Consider the following 20,878-nt stretch of genomic DNA (forward strand, 5'->3'; position numbering starts at 1 on the left):
TTCTGAGAGAGTGATCGGCTCTTGGTCTGGAGGCCACAATCTCCAATAATGATCACTCTTTGGGCCATCGATGTGGATAAGGGGCTGTGGGTCGTTGCAATCCCGAATGAGAAATCTTTGCTCGCAGTGGAAGCATGAGTGAGCTTTTTCCTGGAGGCTATTGCACATATTGAGTGGTGATAACTATTAGTGTAAGGAAAGTGAGATTAGTCTCATAGTCTAACTTCTTTAACAGGCAGATCTTATATATTGATTATGTAATTCTAACTTTCCTTTATAAGTTGTAGGGTATATTGGGCAGCACCTGCCTTGCTGCCTAATTTATTTAATAAGCAATCGCAAGGTGATTGAGACGTACCTTAGCATGTTGGTTCGAAGTGACTGCGAAAGTCTCCACTGTTTTCCGTGAGAAACACCTCAGCTGCACGCACGGCGTCTATTGAAACCATTCACAGCCCTAGCTCAGCGGCAGTACAGCCTAGGGTGGTAAATCTTTGGCTCTAGATGTGCAAAAAACAATTAATGTGCTTTGTTCTCATCTCTCAACAGGTATCGCACTGCGTGATGAGTAATCGAATTGCAACTGTCTCTCTTCGTCTAATTGCCAACACAATGATTATTTGATACATACTCCGTAAAGATACCCAGAGGGCACGGCACAACACGGCACTAAGAAACGGTCTCGTAAAGCTCATCCGTTGCACATCCGCGTCAAATGTATTAGCCAAGTTTCACAGTCATTCATTCTATTTGCTGCTCTTTGTTTCCAAAAGTGATGACAGCAGCAAATACCTTCTTCTCTAGGTTAGGCTGTCTTGCACTAACAATTAGATAAGCGATAAGCTGCAAAGGCGCGCCCTGTGATTCACTGAAACCTAAGCACTAAGCCCCCTCCGCTTTAGTGCTCGCCTCTCTCATTCGTTGATTCATCAGTTATTTCTCGCCCTCGCACTCGCATACTTCCATCTCTCTCATCCTCTTGAATTATTTCTTCACATTCACAAAATGGCATCAGCAGCACGAACTGTGCTGACTTTCCAGCGCAATGCAAAGCTCCATTCTTTACAAACACTGATCACGGCAATTCGACCATTTGCCAGTTTGGAAGCTGAGAATCGTGAGCTATTTAAGCAAGGCACCGATGAAGACTATGCAGTCGTCACAGAAGAGACAATCTTTCATCCGCAAGGAGGAGGTCAACCTTCAGATGTTGGGAAAATAACGGATGAGGCTGGGGCTTCATTTACTGTTGCATCTGCTCGTATGGATGCTGTTCGCGATGGCCAGGTTTTGCATTTTGGAAGATTCGAGTCAGACAAGAAGTTCACAGAGGGACACAAAGTCACGCAAGAAATCGACGTTGAGAAGCGTCTTCTCTTCTCACGTTATCACACCGCCGGTCATGTCCTCGGCTCGGCAGTCAACCATCTCCTCAAAGACACAGTCGAGGGCTTCGAAGAGTTGAAAGCCTCTCACTTCCCTGACTCGGCATCATGCGAATTCCAAGGTCTCATCGACGGAAAGTACAAAGAGCCCATTCAAAAGAAAGTCGATGAATTTTTAGCGGCCAAGATGCCAGTTGAGATTGATTGGTGGGACGCTGAGGAGTTTCGCAAGAACGGCCTTGAACACCTCACGCCTGATGCGAGCTTTTTGGGACCTGGGGAGACAAAATTTCGTGTTGTGAGGATTGTTGGAGCGGAGGTTTATCCATGTGGGGGAACGCATGTTGATACTACGGATCTTTGTGGTGAGACGACGGTTAAGAAGATTGCGAGGAGCAAGGGAAAGTCAAAGGTCAGCTATTTGGTAAAATGAGGCTGTAGAGTATAGACATGATAGACGAGACAATGCCTAAAAATAGACGACGTATTCGGCATACAAGAAGCCGACACTGTTCAGGAGATCTTTGTACCAAGACACCGAGGGGTGTTTTCTCATACGATTAAGCTTATTCTTCTTACACCCTTGAGCGTGCGGCAACAACCTAATTTCCAGTTCATTCACTTATATGAAATGAGCAGTGGCTGGATGCTACAGTGGCTTTCGCCAAGTTATCAAATAATACTGCCCCCTACTACCAATGCAATGATGCTAATGCAATTAAGAAATGCGGAATCCCATGCGAAAGCTGATTCCTCCAATGTGAGAGCTTTGTCGCAAGTCAAGTCAGATATCACAGTTCTCGAACAAGTATTTCTTCAAAAGTGTACCTATCATGCTTGGCAATTCCCCCACTGCCAGATGTATCGTCACATGGGCCCTATCATATGCAATGCGTGCATGGCAACCCCTGCAGCATGGAACCCCTGGCCGGCACCTCAGACATTTCCGATACAACATGCAGGGGACAAGATGGGACGAAACCGCCAATTGCGATGAGGCTTGTTCGTATTGAACCATGTTCTGAGAATGTGATATATCGAAAATTATCTTTTCTCAACGGTCATCTCGCGTCATGACGATGGTCAGCAATTTGTCACGGCAGTTCACGTTCCCGGGGGCAAGCCTTTTGCAAGTCAATGCGATAGCGCTATCGTATTGAGTCTCAGTGTCCATGGTCACTAAAGCCATTCCTCCATGAAGTAGATACAAACAAAAACCAATGGAAACCGTAAACCTCATAAAATACAAGAATAGGCCAGCCTAGTCCTTCGCCCTCCATCAACTAGCTTAGGCGGCCCCAGCAGCATCAGCCTTCTGGATCAGGAACTCGGGAGCACCGTTGGAAGCATCTCTCTGGTAGGCCAAGTGAGGAGCAGCAACGATGAGCGAACCAGTGCATACGAGATCGCCAGTGTTGCAAAAGACCTTGGTGCGGTCCTCAGGGTAGCTGGGGATCTTTCCCCGGTTCTGGAGGTTCTTGGTATATCCGAAGAGAACAACTCCAGCAATCTTCTCACGAATACCGGCATCGACGTCGGTGACACTGGCAGCGGCGAGAGCAGCACCCTGGCTGTATCCTCCGGCGATGAGGACAGCATCAGGACACTTCTGGTTAGCGTCGTTGAAGTGGCCCAGCATCTCACGGATAGCAGCGCTCGAAGTTCCACGAGGAAGAGCGTTGTCGCCAAGAGTAGCGCGGTAAGCACCGCCGACGCCCTGGATCCAGACACCGTTCTTGCCGTACTTGGCCTCGAGCTTTGAAGCAACGCGGGGACCGAGAGTTCCCTTCATAAAAGAGTTAGTTATGATCTGTAACATGGGGGGAGTTGGTGGAGGGTCACTAACAAGGTTGCCGGCTTCAGTGGAGCCGCGAGCGTAGATGAAGATGACGCCAGGGCATGAACCGCTGTTGCCGTTGGCAAGGTCGTTGCGGGTGATGCTGCCGCCTAGCTGGCGAGCCTCGAGGGCAGCGGCATCCTGACCAGCGGGAAGAGCAGAGGCTGTGGCGGCGAGAAGAGTAGAGATGATGGAGAACTTCATTTTGGCGGTTGAGGCGAAGAAGAATCGAAGACGGATGAGTTGGATTTGAAAGAAAGGCTGTTGAGTGAGTGAATGACTGAGAGGCTTGATTTCATTCCATCAATATCGAGGCTATCTCAGGTATTTATCTTGAATATCAGCGAAACATCCATCTTCCGTGCTTTCGCAAGTCTAGCGCTTTTTGGAATAACTCGAGTACAGACGATGGATCACTTTTCGGCACCAAGAAGCAAAGATCAAAGCAATCTCTCTATCTCCCGGAAACAAATCAAGAGCACAAACCCGTTCGTTCTCAAACCTATCACCATGCATCCCACCAATCTCAACTCCCGAGTCATGCAAGAAGCCCTTGTCTGCCGCCGCCAAAACGAGTAGTCTCTTCGCAAGCCCTCATCAAAACGGGAAATGAGCCCCGTTGCGCCAAGTCAAGACCAACTCCACTGATCATCGAAACAGAGCAATATGGCAGTGTGAAACGGCGCCCTATGACCACGTTGATGGGAACCAAAGCTTACCCACTGGGCCACTGATGGGTGTGCCGCTTTGACAGTTGCTTTTTTAGACAGGGATACCTGAAACCACCACGAGAATTGGTGGCCTCAGGAGAGAGAGGTGATGGTGGCAGTGCGCATTTATTCCCGGTTTCACACTAAAACCCGCTAACGTGGTCAGCCCATACCACTTCGAGTTTGATGAGTCTTGGGTCTCAGGAATGACCGGAGTAAAATGACCTCGGTTCGGTAAGTTCCATGCACGCGTGCAAGGTTATACTGGCCAGATTACGGGTATTTCAGCGCTAGAGCATTAAAAACAGGACGGGAATTTGGGTTTTCGATAGATTGCGATTGTCGACAAGGTCATGGTGACTTTGTCTTCTTGTTTCAGTCCAACAGGTTTTAGCGTTCTCGTATTGTAGTTGAAACTGGCTTGTTTGATCCCTTGGGCTTGGACAGCTAAGGACTTCATGACTCGGTATGAACTGATGATCTTCTTGTGCTCGGACGCTAGCAGGTGTCAAGAACGCTCGAGCTTGTTATCGTTCCGATAGCGGAATATGTCTAAAAGTATGTCTAATTTTGTTTTGGGAGACCGGCGCCCGATATGTTGGGACAACATCTTGGATCGACATGTAGCGTCTCCACTACAGCATTTTCAGACTGATGATCATTCCGGTTTCCGAACATCGCCAAGGTTCCATGATCGCGAGAAACACCGTATTAGCTCTAGACTGAGCAGACTGGCTTGTCTCACCACCATCTTGAGCTACAAGCCGGAGACAGTACCGAGGCTCATCAACATCGTTTGAGGGGAAGTAATATGGAATCTGAGAACCCGCTTCAAGTTAACAACATCTGGTTCCGAGCCGAGGTTCGTGAACAAATTAATTCAACACCATCTTGAGTCTTAAAAGTCGTCTTGAACTGGCCACCAACTCATCTTTACCGAGGCCTATCCTCAGATAAATGAAGACAACTCTGTTTCATCACCATCCTGATCAGCGGCGGTAACATTAGCCATACCAGGTCACAACCTTCGGGAACGTTAGCTCCGTTGTCATTAAGTTTAGCCTCAGCTCCCACCTGACTGGTACCGAGGTCTAATACCTTTGAGGCAAGGTCATCCCAGCCTTCAGGTTCCAAGTGCCTTGCGAAGGATCATAATGGTGTGAACCCCGCAAACTGAATCCAATGTGAACCAATTGGGCCGGTCAAACTTAGCTCAGCCATCATATCTCAATTCGCGACAATTACTGTTCGCAGTTTAGTGAATTACATGCTTAATTTGTTGTCTAATTCTAAGTTCTGCAAGGTCATGGACAATCTCTTGGTATAGAGTATCTTCTGTTCAAACGATACTAGTCGAACGAGTTTCGAATACAGTTGTAAACCTCAATCCTCGGAAATAAACCAGTGTTGCCCAGCACCTCCTCAAATTGGATCCCAATTCGTCCACTTGGACATAAGATCCTGTAAGCTTGGAGGCAGCCACAATGAAAGTTCAATGTTGTGAGCTTCACAAGCCGAGGCATACCTGCTTTCCCATTCAACCCCGTCATCTGGCCATTGTTCCTGAAACTGCCCAACAAACACCTTTTTCAGGTGAGGAAATGCCTGGGCTGAAATGTTGATTGACTCCACAACCTCTTCATGAACCAGCGGATATGCGCTCCCCATGAGACCGAACTCCTTGATAGATTTTGGGAGCATGTGGCAAATCCTCGGTGCAGGCTGACGGTCCTGCTTCCATCGGCGATGCAGCATGCCGCTATCGATGTACAGTGTCTCAAGGACTTCCATGCCTGAGAGATCTTGGATTACTAGTTCACCATCGATGCCATGCTCTGGAAGCTCGAGTGCGACGTGTTTGAGCGTATCGCTTCTCAGCATCAGGACATCCTCAACCTTGTACGCTGGACCTAATCTCCCACCTATGTTCCGCCAAAAAGCTGGTGTACTGATCCGAAAAGTTTGTAGTTTTGGGAATCTACGCATGATGGTCTTCATCTCATCGATGGGAAGTATGGATGATCTCAGTGTAATTTCGTTGACATTGCCGTGATAAAAACCTGCCCTTGGAGTGCCGAAGTCGGTTAGTTGCATTCTTTCCAGTAGAGGTGCTGCGCGCAGTAGGCCAGCCACGCCGTCCATGCCTCCAAGGTAGGTGGAGTTAAGCGCCCCTGGAAAGGTTATATTTAGTTCCTTCAAATTCCAAAGGCATGCATACGGGGTCGACGAGAATTGCCGGTCACACCCGAAAAACACCTCAAGCTTGGTGAGCATTGGTGTCAAAGAGAGAAGAACGGGCATGAAGGAATCCACGGCCTCGAGGAGTAACTGCCGCCTTGCTGTGGAATATTCTGTCCTATGAAGGAATTGGTCGAGATACCGAACACTCAAAGACTCCATTACGTCGCCGTTCACATAGAGCTCCTTGACAAGTTTACCAAGAGCTGGGGTTCCATCGATGGTGTTGATGAAACCAAGGAAGTCGTGTCCCATCGGTCGATGATACAAGTGCGGTTGGGAGATACGCCTAAGTTTCTGGCATGTCAGAGATAAGGCCAACAGGCAATTTCTGTCACGAGCCGGGTTCGGCCATTTGGAGCGAAGGAAGTATCGAAAAACAGGGTCTTCGCTGCAGCAGGGACAGAGCTGCTGGCATATTCTGTCGATGGTCTCCTCAGGAAAAGAGCAAAGATGGGTGGAAGATGGGGTCGTCATGGTTGTTTGGAGAAATGAGGAGGAGAGAAATTTGTGGGAGGGCGAGATATAGACAGACTCTTTTATAATAAAATATGAAAGTTCTGACAAAAAGTCAAAATGAATAAGGTTTCGGTGTTGATTGGGCAATTTTTCATATTTGCTATCCGTCAAAGGTTCAAGTCAACTAAGCTCCAATGTGCTATCGTGATACGTAATTCCTATTCGATATGTTTTTAATTATATTTTTATTATTATAGCTGGTTTTTCTTTTGATCCACGGGTGCTATGGCAGGCTCGTGAGATGCTCCATCCGTCGAGTATCATTCATCACACATTTTCACAACCTAAAGCTTAACTTTATAGCCACGTCAATCACGTCCATAACCACGTAGTACATGATCTAATCTAGACGATGCTTCTTCTTGAAAAGATAGATCTCTGTATTTGTTTAGTGCTGCTCTGGAAATATATGTAGTCTTTGCCTGCTTATAGTGAAGGTTTTGCTTTTAACATGTCCCAACATAGGGTAAGTGTAAGTCAAAAGTGTCAATGCACTACGTCATAACTCTGAGAAGCTGTGAGGCACAGCAAGCCCACCAATTCTATCTACAGTATCAATCAGCCGAAAAGTCTCCGGATCAATGACCTCTCTACTCCCTACTCCGTACCATCCCATGTATTTCTATTTCGAGATCCGGGTCATCTAAAACTCCGTCCTCCCGAGCCTCCCGTTTTCGAACCAAAATCTCACTGCATAACCAGCCTCGCTCTCCTAACTAAGAGCGGGAATTTGGGGGCCGTCAATTTAAACCAGGGGCAGTGACAAAATCCTTCTCACCTCTTTTCCATTGATACCCAGACACTGTCCTTTTATTTCTGTCATAAGGAATGTAGTGAAACCCCGAATGACCCCATCACCTTAACCGAAGCGCTCTTACTGGCCTTCTCCCCTCGTCGCTGATCCTTCGGCGCAGCCACGACGGTTTGGGTGAGGATGTTCTCTGCAAGAAGTAAAAAAAGAAATCGGATGACGAAATATGGATGATACCTTGTCGAAACCTGGAAGAAGGACACTTCTTCAGATTACAAATGCATTCTCTCTCTCTAAGCCTTTTCTGAATAACTGATCCTCCGAAGGATTCTCATGGTCTCCATAAGGCCGGTCCCAAAAGCGAGCTTGTCGCGTGTTTCTGTCTAACGAGTAACGAGTGATCCACGCGTTTGATTGGTAGGGCTGATCTGACTTGTCTGCCTTGGATAACGCCCAAATTTCTCCGCACCAGCCCCCTTCGCTGGGTGAGCCATTCACCATGGGCTGCTTTAGTCGCTTTTCGGGATGGAAGCTCACAGCCGTGTACCTCACCATTCTCGTGAGTACGCTCACGACGCTCCTCTTTGTCACGCTCTTCGTGTCGCTGTTTGGCCTGAAGCGTGACGATGGAGACGATGTGATGACCAGTGGGAGGGATGCTGGTGATGCGTTGGGACAGAGTGTTTTGTACAAGGGGAACTGCGATACCACTGCGAAAGCGAACTTGTGGATTCATTTGCTCATCAATATTGTGAGTACGGGTATTCTGGCGTCGTCCAACTTTTTCATGCAAGGCCTTGTTGCGCCGACGAGAGCTGAAGTCGACGCTGCGCATCGTTCGGGTCATTGGCTAGAGATTGGCGTTCAATCACTCAAAAACTTTCGTTTTCTGGGCTGGCGAAAAATCCTCTTCTGGTCTCTCTTTTCCATGAGCTCTGTCCCGCTTCATCTCGTCTTCAACGGTTGCGTCCTCGAGAGTAAAGGCACAAATGGCTTCACAGTCATGATCGGCTCTCCGGAACTCGTCCAAGGAGGCTGGAAGGGACTTCCCTCAATCACCCAGGCCTACTACGATAGACTGAACTACAGTGATCGATCACAGGGCAACGGCAACCCCGAATCTCTCGAGAAGCTAAAGCCCATCAATGACTCTTTCGTGGTTAACCAGACAGATGGAAATTGGGTTGAGATGTATCTGCCCGACTGTATCCATCGATACAACAACCCGCAACAAGCCTTGACACACTGGCGACATTTGATGATGATAATTTACGACTTTGACGATATATACCGAAATGAAACAGTTGGTTGGAAACGAGCTGATGTACTCCTGAACACGACAAACACTGCCGATCTCAACGTCACCAATCCTCTCTGGACAGTGGACGCATTTACACGCACCGGAAGGACATCTGAGGGCAGCGGTAGTACGAACCAGTACCTGTCAAATCCCGAGCCCAGTTATCTGGTATCCACTCCACCAGATGAATATGGCTACACTCAGCCAGGCTCACGCTCTTACATGAACGTTTACGGAACGTGGGATATGCAGGGTACGCGCAATATCTTTGATCCTCAATCCGGTGCCATCATCACAGACCCAAGGGTTTTCAAGACCAAGTATCGTGTGATGCAGGTTGATCGGTGTTACTCGGAAAAGTACGAGGCGCCGTGTCGATTAAGCATAGCGAACAGTCTCTTGCTCATTGTCTGCATCATGTGTCTCTTCAAGACCGTGCTGTGTCTTTTGGTCCTGAAACTTCGTGTTTGGGGGGATGAGAATCCGCTTATGACGCCGGGAGATGCGATTGCGTCGTTTATTTCGAGGCCGGATGAGGAGACAAGGGGCATCTGTACGTTGACGATGGATGATCTGAGAAAGACAGCAAAACCGACGCCGACGAGGTTGGGTGAGATGAATCAGAATTATAAATGGCTTCAGGGACCGAGGCAGTGGCAGAATAACTCACCACGAAGATTTGGAAAGGCCGTTCCCCGAAACATCTGGGTGCTGTCATCTCTGCTCATTGGAAGCTCCCTCATCGTGGCCTCAGTCATGCTAAGTATCGCCATCAATGGTCAATCTCTGTAAGTCTGCAACCCTCTATAAGTACACCTGAAAGGTCTAACTCTATCAACAGGAGCGATTCCAAATTCATGCACGCGCCGCAGAACGAAGACGTGAAGAACAACGATCTAGATAACTTGCCTCTTATCTCACTCACCATGGTTGCCAACACGCCGCAACTTATCCTCTCCATCTGCTACCTGGCGTACAACGGCCTCTTCACACGCATGTTAGCGGAGTTTGAGTGGTCAAAGTACAGTATTGCGTTTCGTTCCCTGCGCGTCACTGAACCGCGCGGGTCGCAGAACGCGACGTATCGACTTCAGCTTCCTTATCGGTTCTCGATCCCTTTGATCATTATTAGTATTGGGCTCCACTGGATCTACTCCAACTGTATTTACGTGAGCAATTACGAAGGTCAGCATACTTACCCCAAATAGTTAGCTACCCAGATTAAAGTGCTGACATACCATAGCATACGCCCCAGGATATCCGTATAAACGAGACGTCACAGTCGGTCTCCAGTTCTCATCCAAGGCTATCTTGGTCGGTCTCCTGGTATCGATCGGAGTCGCCATCACGCCACTCTTCCTCGCCTTTGTAAAACTACCAGGCGTGATGGTTATCGCAGGCGCAAACTCGGCAGTTATATCAGCAGCCTGCCACTACCCCTCTACAAAACTCAAATCCCTTAGCCGTGCAACGTCAAAGATGAGCATGAGGAGCAACGAGTACGACAGCATGAGCGCTCGGCTGATAGGCGACGAAGAGGTTGAAGAACTCAGGGACGTGTCGAGGCGAAAGATCAAATGGGGGAGGATGTCGATGGGCAAGAGTGATGAGAGCTCAGTCGGACATCTCGGCTTCGGTACGGAGGAGCTTGATATCGAGAAGCCAGTAGAAGGAGAGTATTACAGTGGCGTGAGAGATGTCTATGACGAAGGATTGAGGAGAATGCGGGTGTTGTAATGATAACAGAAGTTCTGCGCGGAATCCTTCTGATAGATTGTACTACTACGTTACGCGCTGGGGTAAAAATCGGTGGCGAATGGCCTATTAGATAGATTCTCGTACATAAAACATTCATTTCCACGATCATCACTGGCTGCTTTGCTTGCATGTCCCCAGAAATTGGTGGCTGCATTCCTCATGACAGATTGGGAAGTATTGAAGGTTATAGCACGATGAATTGAGAAATGACCTTCCCCACGAACGTTAACCTAAAGCTATTCTTATCGTGGCATGTGGTCGTGATGGATAAGGGACCGGTTAACCGGCATCGGCGTCTAATAAGCCGCCCGCATCCAAAACAGAAGTTCCTCAGCTTCGATGGCGCACTAGAACACGTTGGTGTTGTATCGAGCGGCCGATCTAGCAACGGGACGCCGATAGCCGTATTTCCATATCTGTGCCACCTCTTGAATGCGAGTGGCTTATCTCTCGCCTCTTTCGTATGGACCGTTACTAACGGCTATTCCCGTGCAAGACCCGTGTCAGCACGCGACAAACCATACGTAAAATCTCACGCTTTTTCATGATGTGATAACGTGTCAATGCGAAATTACAAACTTAAGCATATGAGGCGCCCCCAGGATTGCTAATATCAACGATTAATACCATCGGCACTTAAACGACACTCCCGGCTAACTCGGCGATAGATGGCTTGATAGACCAGGGTCTGAAAATGGGACTGACTGCCCAATCCAGCGCGAGCTCGGCTGATCTAGCCAGTCTTGGCAGGTCACCTCGCATAAATGCCGATTTTACCAGGACCTTTTGTTGCTAACTCGCACCCAAAGACGCGTGATCTTGCGGGGAAGGGGGCAAGATGCTGGTAGTAGGGGACATGTCACTGGCTTGCAATTCTTGGTTGGAACTCCTGTATTGATATCAAATCGGCCCATGGGGCGAGTCGCATGTCTTGCAGTGCGATATCACATACGAAATGAGCCCGTCCTACCGCAAATAACATCGGGAACAAGACAGGAACTTTTGGCAGGTTGGGTCCTTTTTAAAAAGTTCCTGTGCCACTGTGTTGGGTATTGCCGTCCTATCCAGTACGATAGCGTGCCGAAAACCCGGAATGCCTTTGATGGTCTAGTACGACTTTTGTATTGTAGTATTGGCGATGATCTTGTTTGGTGTTTTAGATGATGGAGTACAAAACATGTTGCATCGCCCTGCCAAGAGTTGGGTTTCATCGACATCCTCTCTTCTCCATGTTCATGTTTTAATTTAATTTATTAAGCTACAATGACTATCTCTGAGAAGGAGACCAACCCGGAGAGCCCTTCTTCCAAGGCGGATATCTATCCTGCTGATGAGAAGAGGGGTCTTCCTCAGGATGACAAGCATATGCACGATATTGAGATCATGTCGTCTGACAAGGTGAAGCAGCCTCTTGAGACTGCTGAGGATATCGTCACACATGTTATTCAGGTCGATGATGACCCTACCATGAACCCATGGACGATTCGCATGTTTGCCGTTGGTTAGTATACTACCCAACTTACTCTCAAGATGTAATGTGCTGATGGGTGATAGGTATTGGACTGTCGGCCTTTGGTGCTGTCCTCCAAGAAATCATGTACTTCAAGCCCCAAGTCGTCTACGTCTCCGTCATGTTCTTGACCGTCCTCGCTGAAACGCTCGGTACCGGTCTCGCGCACATCATCCCACGCTGGGGTCGAATCGGTCGTCTTCTCAACCCCGGCCCCTGGAACCGAAAGGAACATACCGCCGCCGTCCTCATGGCATCAGCCGCTTCAGTCTCAGCCTTGTCTACCGAGGCCTTGACTGTCCAGAAGCTCTGGTATGGCGGATACCCCTCCGTGGCAGCCGGTATCTTCATCACCCTGTCGTCTCAGCTCATCGGATATGGTGTCGCTGGTATGATGAGGAGTGTTCTGCTTTACCCCACCAAGATGTTGTACCCTGCCAACCTTCCCATCACCACTGTCATGGAGACTCTGCATAAGCCCAAGTCAGAGACCAGGAAGAGATTCCAGGTCTTTTGGATTGTCTTTGTTGCCATCTTCTGCTGGGAGTGGTTCCCTGAGGTAAGTGCACCGACGATGCAAGCTCACCAAGCCATGCTGACAATAGTAGTACATCTTCCCTCTCCTCTCTGCTGTCTCCGTCTTCTGTCTCGCCGACCGCCACAACCCCGTCTTCACAAACCTCTTTGGTGGCTCCCAAGGTAACGAGGGAATGGGCTTCCTGAGCATCTGCTTCGATTGGAACTACATCGCTGGCTTCGGCTCACCTCTCTGGATGCCCCTTCAGACACTCTTCAACAGTTATCTCGGCTACATCGGTGGTATCGCTCTATCTATGGGCCTCTACTATGGAAACTACTGGCGCGCAAAGGACTTCCCCTTCATGGCTCAGCTCCTCTACGATGGAGCTTCCAACACTACTTCCCATATTCCTTACAACGAGACTGCCATCATGAACCCCGACTTCACCGTCAACAACGATCTCGTCGACCAGCAAGGTCTTCCTTACTTGACTGCTACCTACATCAACTATCTCATCACCTCCAACGCTGGTCTCACTGCCACAATCGTGCACATGCTTCTCTGGAACTATGCCGAAGTCAGCCTGGGATGGAACTGGATCACACTCGCCAAGGTGAAGCAGCTTCTCCGTCCTCAAACATACAAGTTCTGGCAGCAGACCGGTACCCGCAGCGAGGAAGAGAAGCAGAAGCTCCGCGACGACCCTAGCATCGATCCTCATTACAAGCTCATGCTCGACTACGATGAGGTTCCCAACAGTTGGTACTTCGTCATCCTTCTCGCCAGTGTTATCGTTGGATTGTCTTGCTTGTATGCCATGAAGTCGACTCTCCCGTGGTGGGGCTTTATCTTGGCTATCCTCTTCCTTGTAGTCATAATGGTTTTCTTTGGCGCTCAATATGCCATCACTGGTTTTGGTTTCAACCTTCAGCCCATCTTCCAGATGTTGGCTGGCTACATGTTCCCTGGTCGCCCTCTTGGTATGTAACCCCACCATTTGCATCGCCTACGATACTGACCATCTTAGCCAACATGTACTTTACTTCGTACACCTACAACGCTTTCAGCCAGGGCACCCTCCTCCTTCGTGACCTGAAGCTCGCCCAGCAAAACAAGCTCTCTCCCAAAGCTACTTTCACTACTCAGGTTATTGGTTGCATTATGGGTGCCCTTCTCAACTATGTCATGATGATCAGGTGAGAGTCTACGAACCATGGATCTCGGCACATAAAGCTAACTCGGTATAGCATCGTCGACAACCAGGCTACCATCCTCATGTCAGCCGAAGGTACCAACGTTTGGAGTGGAGCGCAAGTCCAGCAGTTCAATACCCTCGCCATCGCCTGGTCCATCGCTCCAAAGATGTTCTCCATCGGTGCTCGCTACGAATGGGTCACCATCGCCTACCTCATCGGCTTTGCCGCTCCTCTCCCCTTCTACTTCGGTCACAAGTTCTTCCCCCACATCCGAATCTTCTCCTACCTCAACATCCCCATCATCCTCTGGTACCTCGGTTACCTCTTCGTCGGCCTCAACGCCTCAGTCACCAGCTACTTCATCCTAGGTGCCTTTGGTCAGTTTTACCTTCGACGATACCGCCCTGAATGGTTCGTTAAGTGGAACTACCTGATCTCTGCCGCTCTTGATGGTGGTACTCAGGTCATGGTCTTCATTGCGACTTTTGCTGTCTTTGGTGGCTCTGGAAAGGCGGTTGCCTTTCCAGCCTGGGCAGGAAACAAGGTTGACAACTACGACTACTGCGCTTTCAATGCGAACAGTTAGGTGAGGGGGTCGAAGGAATGACCAAGGAGAGGTCATATAATTGCAGTACCATATTTATAGCACTTAAAAGCACATTAGTGAATAAATGACCTGATTGTTCAAATCTCGGGACTTTCCACAACTTGCTCGCTGCCATGGCCCGATCTCCAGCTTGGAAACCTTGTGTGGGTAGTTGGAGGTAGTGGAACTGTAGTGAAGGACTGGCTTACAAGTTACATCACACGCCTCGCATGGGCTTGTACCACGTACCTAACCTCTAATAACTTAAACCTCTGCTACAGATGACCTTCTTTTCTTTCGTAACCACGCCCAGGTTTCACGCTGGAAGAAGGAAGGAAGATTAAAGGACAGCTAAAGCAGGTGGTTAGAAGGCTGTAGAGTATACCGTGAAGCTCAACTCTCACAAAGAAATGCATGAGTTGGATAACAGCTTTGCAGGGCCTATTAGCCCCAGGAAGACTGACGCTCCTGATACCTATGTGAATAAAGACGAAGATCCCAGTTTGCCAAGATAGTTGACAGGCGTTTCAAGTTCGACTTGATCGATTGGCCAGCCCTGACGCAATGGTAATCAAACCAGCGTCAAGTCTCAGCAGCTCGGTTACTGATCTACCAGTCTTTTGACGGAATAGAAGCTACTGATCTCAAAATTCGTGCGATACATATGCCACGATCACTATATCCGTTAGACCACTAAGTAGGTAATACTTTTGTATCTTAACAGTAGCCTAGCAGACAGAAGGCATAAGCTGAAACCTGACACAAACTACTTGACGGAGGTACAGACTTAAGATTGACCAGAAAGACGATGTGATAGAAATATCGGTCTGCATTGTTATATAGCTACTGATGTAACTAACCTCTGGCTAGTCTCCGAGACCACGAATCATTGCCAAAAGCCTACTATCCTTCGTCTGTCACCCCCTATTTACTGCTTCGTAAACCCAAGTAATACTTCATCGTCAGTAATCCACTTCCTGAGACTGGCCTGAGCTTTTGGAAGGATACGATGTCTGGGGCGCCTAGGGAAGGAAATAAAGCTTAGGACCTTAAGCTTAGGTAGAAAAAAGATTTAGGTAACTTGAAATAAATTTAGGATAAATTTAGGATAATATTTATAGAGTTTATTTTATTACTCTAAATTTAAGTCTTTTATTTTCTGGCTCCTTAAGGCGCGTATGTTATCCTTTCCCAAGTTACCCTCAAACATCGATCTTCACTCAACGAGTTCTGTCATAACACAGAGTGTATCACTTCCGGGGCACACTACTTCAGACGCCATAATAGCATCTGCTATTCAAGCTACGTGGGCTATGTTCTATGGACAGTACGAAAACTCAGACGATGTTCTTTTTGCCACGGCTTTGAGTGGTCGAATTGTAGCGGTTGATAGGATCGAAAATATTGCTGCCCCAACGAGCTGCACCGTGCCACTTCGAGTCAGGATAGACTAGGGCCAAGATACTAGCTCGTGGCTTAGAAGTGTGCAGCAAAGCTACGTCGACGCAGCAACCTATGGTCAAATTAGAATGAACAATATTAGCCTCATGAACAGGGATGCAGAGGTAGCCAGACACATTCGAAGCTTGCTCATCGCTCAAGCCTCTAGCTCCAGGGCTATATAAGGGCTCAAAAGGATCGGATATAGGAAGATTGAAAGAAATGCCAGGGACTTTCGTCATACAGAACCGTAACAGAGTGCGCGCTAGGCATAGGAAGTGATGAAATGGAGGTCGTGGTAAGTTATGACACTCACGTGCTTGACTGACCAAACGTCAATCGCCTAGTGTGGCGGTTGGAGCTCACTCTGCACTTGAGTGACGATTATAAGACAATCGGAGACTTGTGCCTTGCAAGCCCATCCGGCATGGAAACTATCTCAGCCCGGAACAAAGAGCACCCAATTTATGATCTCGTCTAGTCTCAGCACCCTTGGGCATTGTGCAAGTTGTCCTCACTGAAGACTTTTGGTGGTATGAGCAACACGATATCGATACCGCAGCCGAGCTGGAAAAGGACAAAGCTGCCATCGGTAGACTGGGCCAATCTCAGTAACGTTTTAGGCTTATTCAAGACCTGCCCACTTGTCAGGAGAACTTGGTGTGGAGTTTTCATCATACAGCTTATGATGAATGGTATTCTTAGAGCATGTTCGGCTAGTGTACCAATCCCAAGCCCCTACGTACCTTTCAACACCTTCAGCAGGTACTCAAGCGGTATTGCAGAGAACCAGGAATCAAAAGAGTGCTGGCAGTCATACGTGAGTGACATAGCACCCTCAACTTTTCCAGCTCTGTCACTTGCAGCATATTCAACCTTGGCCAATACGGTAATTGAGTCAAAACTGTCGAACCTTGAAATTCCACACTTATTTGCTCTGGCAGCCGTACTGCGAGCGGCCTAGACGAGTGTGGTGGGACTTACCAATAATCTGATGATATGGTATTTTTGGTAACCGTATTTGCACGCAATGATCATCTAGCAGGTATTGACACAATTATTGGACCGAATATCGCAACAATTCCGATTCGCGTCAAGCTCAAAGACCACAATACTACGGTCGACACGTTACCCGGGGCGATACAGGGGAGTGCCACTGACACCATGGGTTTCGAGCGGCCCGGACTCCGATCCATTCGCAATGTCAGTACCGACATGGCGAAGTCGAGCACCATATTGACAACGACACTCAATCGGCCGTTGAAATCATTGCGGATGTTTTTACCCCACCAAACGGAACAACCACGTTGGTGGCTTGCATAATCCTTAAGGCTCACGAGACAAAGGGCGATGAATGCCAGCTAGAGGTTGATGAGCAGGTCTTGACGAGATTCGGTGCCATGCTGTCTGGTCTTGAATCCTGTCTCTCAAGCATACTGCCTGTTTACATAATTCCAACACTCTACATGCCTGTCACCCATATCCCGCTGACACCATCGGGTAAGAAGGACCGACAGAGCATTCGCCTTATGCTGGTCTGTGTTACTGTTGATGAATTGCAAAAGATGAGAATAAGTCTTGGAGAAAGCGAGCCAAGTCGGCCGCTGACTGAACGGAGAAAGACCTGTAGCAGCCATGGTCCAAGGTTCTGAGGGTAGATGGTGAAAGAATCATCAATGCCAACGCAAACCTCTTCCACATTGGGGGTAATTCAGTCAGAGAAATGGCACTTGTAGCTACTGCAAGAAGATAGGGCTTTCACCTCACTGAGGAGGATATCTTCAGTCATCTCAAGTTGTACGATATGGGTGCCATAACGACTTCCCTGTCACAGAAAGGTGAGCCTATCGAGTTGGCCCCACAGTCTGTTTTTCCCGCCAGGCCATCCATCTGCCTATATCTTGAGCGAAGCCTGTGGTGCGTGTGGCGTTGATCAATCTCAATTTCAAGACATTATCCCGCTATCCCATTGCAGCAGGCCCTAGTTGCACTCTCGATCAAAGACTCTGGGGTTTAAGACTTAAACTTTGCGTTTTTTCTTTTCTCTCATCTGGACACTGAGCTGTTTCAACGTGCCTGGGAATATGTCTACGCCAGCAGTCATGTACTTGGAACGCGAGTCGTGGACACTGTCGCAGCTGGCATGTCGCTGGTGATTGTCTTGGAAAAGGTGCGATGCAGCCACGGAGACGATCTAGAGGCACTCATTGGTAGCCAGCCACAAAACGCATGCAAGCTCGGACAAAGCATGGCCGCGTCAGGCATTGTGACACAGAAGGACGGCAAGAGCCTTTTCGTCCTCACTCTGCACCACGCAGTATATGACGGGTTGGTCACTGCGACGCCTCCTGGAAGCCACTGAGCAGATATATCATGGTCAAACCATCCCTCTCTTCGTTCCCTTCAATCGCTTTGTTGCTCAATTTCCCCCATCAGAGGACAGACACAGCCCGGTGCTCTGGCGTTCTTACCTCGAGGGTGTTCCAATGCCCTCATTTATCCAGCAGGCGCTCAGAGTGTACAAGCCTACAGCCGATCACATCATTTCTCAAGATACTAGCCTTAGGGATGATCTCACAGCGCGTTCCGGAGTTACCGCAACGTCCCTGATACGAGGTGCCTGGGCACGCTTTATTGCATTATAAAACAGTGTAAAGCATCTGATGTTGTCTTTGGTCTGGTAGTGGGCGGTAGCCGTTAGACCTTGCCGATATCGATGATATCGACGAACCTACGAGTGCCATGGTCCCATTCAGGGTCACGTTCGATCCTACGGCGCCAGTTGATATGCTTCTTCTGGGCGTTTAAAATAAGTCAACCTAGATCCTGGAGCATGAGCAGTTTGGTCTACAAAATATCATCAAGGTGTTTGACGATGCGCGTCTGGCTTGCGACTTTGAAACTCTCCTTGTTATACAGTATTCGGATGAAATAAACGCAAGATCAGACTTTATTGACATGGGCAACCTGTATCAACGACCAGATAAACCTGGAAGGCATACTTTTAGTTGCTGAGCGCAGCTCCTCGGCTAGCAACCTTCATCCAGGGATTCATTTCGATGCTAAGCTTTTGGAAGAATCTCAGGTCATGCGACTGATTTAACAACTTACTCCTGTGATTAAGCAATTAGCAGACAGCGTCTCATCGTTGAATCTGTTGTGTATTGACATGATAAACCCCGCTGACGTGGAGGAGACCAAGGCCTGGAATAGAAAGCTTCCACAAACTTTCAATGGTTGTCTGCACGAGATTGTTCTTCAGAATTACAAGGACTACCCTGAGCGTATCGCCATCCAATCATAAGGTAACTCTCCCACCTATTCCAAACTAGACTATTTGTTGGGTATTCTGGCTCAATCTCAGCAGCGTTGGTGGGGACCATAAGTCAAGGTCCCATTTTGTATGGGAAAGTCTGCATTCGCCATTGTTGCCATGCTGACTGTCCTTCGCTGTGGAGGCTGCTTTGTTCCCCTCGATATGTCTAACCCGATCAAACGACTCAAGAACATTATCAGGAGTGTCAACGGCGAGTTTATACCTGCAAAAGACCCGGCCGTTATTCCAAGATTTTGAGGGTCTGCCGTCGGAGGTGACCAGACCTGTGGTCGATGAGTTTCCCAAGCTTTCAAAGTCACTCTATAACCCATCACCAACTCACCCTGCTTATGTCCTTCTTACATATGGTTCTACTGGAACTCCCAAAGGCGTTGTTGTAGAACACGGAGCCATCGACACCAGTGTCTCCTCCTTTTCCTCCTATCTAGGATTTACCCCAGATATCCGCGTGCTTTAGTTTGCGCTAAATGTGTTCGATGTTTCTATCGGCGAAATATTTGCTTGCCTCGTATCGGGGGGCTCTCTCTGCATCGCTTCCGAGACAAGCTTGATGGATGGCTTTGCAAACAACAACTGAATGTCAATTTCGCCGTTCTCGCGCTCACATTTTCACGGGCGACTCCCTTTCCGAGGTCCCCTCCCTGAATGCTCTTATCCTTGGAGGCGAGCTACTACGCAAGAAAGACGTGGAAACATGGGCCACCGCAGATGAGTTGTCCAGCGGATACGCACCAACAGATGCCAGCGTACTCGCTATGGCCCACTGTGTATCGGAATCGCAGTCACAATGCAACCTAATCGGTTTCTCAGTAGGCTACAGGAGCTGGATGGTCAGCCCAGTGACCCCAATATTATCCTCCCAGTTGTAGCGGTGGGTGAACTCATGATCGAGGGCAATACTCTGACACGAGGCTACTTAGACTCAGAATCTGCCCAGGAAGCCTTTATTACGGATCCCAAGTTCTTAGACCACCTGGCTCCTAAAGCAACAGGCTCTCGAGTCGATACGACCGGTGACCTAGCACGTTACAACGCCGACGGCATCGTCGAGTTTGTCGGCCGTAAAGACAGGCAAGTCAAGTTTCGTGGTCGTCGGACCTAGCAACTGATGCTTGAGTGACGGGCCTTACCTTGCTCAATTGGTGTTTCTATCAGGGGTAGACCGACAGCTCTCTTTAACTAAAAGAAAGCTTCCTTCTCACGTAATTGTAGTCAGTGGCTATCAGCACGAATGCACGTTTTAGCGCCAGAGATGAGATAAGGAGATCCGCTGTTGGTGTTTCTTATCTTCCTCATTACATCTGTAAATGACCATTATTCATCCAATCGAAAAGACCACTTCCCCATTCGGCCAGGCGAGAGATGTTCATTTCCATCCATTCCGATCAGCTTGCTACAGATACTTGCTCGACAACTGAGGAGATTTCGTCTGATGACGGAATGGCAAAGACAAACCACTATAGAAGACAGATTGATACAGACTAACCACTATGGAAGACAGATTCCCGTATTATTGCCATCAATCATGCAAGCCCATTTTATCTGTTTTACAGCATAATGCTGACCTTTCGCTACAATGACTACATCTGCCTGGTCGCAAAGTGCCAGATGGATATATAAGCCCTGGCTTTTAATTCGCGTGACAGACAGAAATTACTGCTTGGAACCTAGTCACCATCTTGAGAGAGATACAGACTTGAGATTTGACCAAAAATGTGATATAAGAGCAATGTCGGTCTCCTGTCTGGCTGCATAGCTATTAATGCCTGGTCTTGCCCTTCTCAGACTACA

General features: G+C 48.4%; 5 protein-coding genes across 5 annotated transcripts; 4 read left to right on the plus strand and 1 right to left on the minus strand.

Moving 5' to 3' along the window:
* Positions 1 to 1,005: 1,005 nt before the first annotated feature.
* On the plus strand, positions 1,006 to 1,818 carry J7337_012335 (uncharacterized protein; the record flags this gene model as incomplete). Its single annotated transcript, XM_044829861.1, has 1 exon — positions 1,006 to 1,818. One exon carries the CDS (start codon positions 1,006 to 1,008, stop codon positions 1,816 to 1,818), a length of 813 nt encoding a protein of 270 aa, XP_044674777.1.
* Positions 1,819 to 2,673: 855 nt separating this feature from the next.
* Positions 2,674 to 3,426, minus strand: CUT2 (securin, sister chromatid separation inhibitor; the record flags this gene model as incomplete). The annotated part of the gene is made up of 1 exon (XM_044829862.1): positions 2,674 to 3,426. One exon carries the CDS (start codon positions 3,424 to 3,426, stop codon positions 2,674 to 2,676), a length of 753 nt encoding a protein of 250 aa, XP_044674778.1.
* A 4,513-nt stretch (positions 3,427 to 7,939) lies between these two features.
* On the plus strand, positions 7,940 to 10,477 carry J7337_012337 (uncharacterized protein; the record flags this gene model as incomplete). Its single annotated transcript, XM_044829863.1, has 3 exons — positions 7,940 to 9,528; positions 9,582 to 9,925; positions 9,984 to 10,477. 3 exons carry the CDS (start codon positions 7,940 to 7,942, stop codon positions 10,475 to 10,477), a joined length of 2,427 nt encoding a protein of 808 aa, XP_044674779.1.
* Positions 10,478 to 11,761: 1,284 nt separating this feature from the next.
* Positions 11,762 to 14,310, plus strand: J7337_012338 (uncharacterized protein; the record flags this gene model as incomplete). Its single annotated transcript, XM_044829864.1, has 5 exons — positions 11,762 to 11,999; positions 12,053 to 12,567; positions 12,617 to 13,508; positions 13,556 to 13,724; positions 13,776 to 14,310. The coding sequence occupies 5 exons, from the start codon at positions 11,762 to 11,764 to the stop codon at positions 14,308 to 14,310; spliced, it is 2,349 nt and encodes a 782-aa protein (XP_044674780.1).
* Positions 14,311 to 19,874: 5,564 nt separating this feature from the next.
* On the plus strand, positions 19,875 to 20,189 carry GRA1 (Nonribosomal peptide synthetase gra1; the record flags this gene model as incomplete). Its single annotated transcript, XM_044829865.1, is given in 2 exon segments — positions 19,875 to 19,888; positions 19,901 to 20,189. The coding sequence occupies 2 exon segments, from the start codon at positions 19,875 to 19,877 to the stop codon at positions 20,187 to 20,189; spliced, it is 303 nt and encodes a 100-aa protein (XP_044674781.1).
* Between the last annotated feature and the right edge of the window lie 689 nt (positions 20,190 to 20,878).

The sequence above is a fragment of the Fusarium musae genome, chromosome 10, assembly GCF_019915245.1.
Source record: "Fusarium musae strain F31 chromosome 10, whole genome shotgun sequence".
Classification (NCBI taxonomy): Eukaryota; Fungi; Ascomycota; class Sordariomycetes; order Hypocreales; family Nectriaceae; genus Fusarium; species Fusarium musae.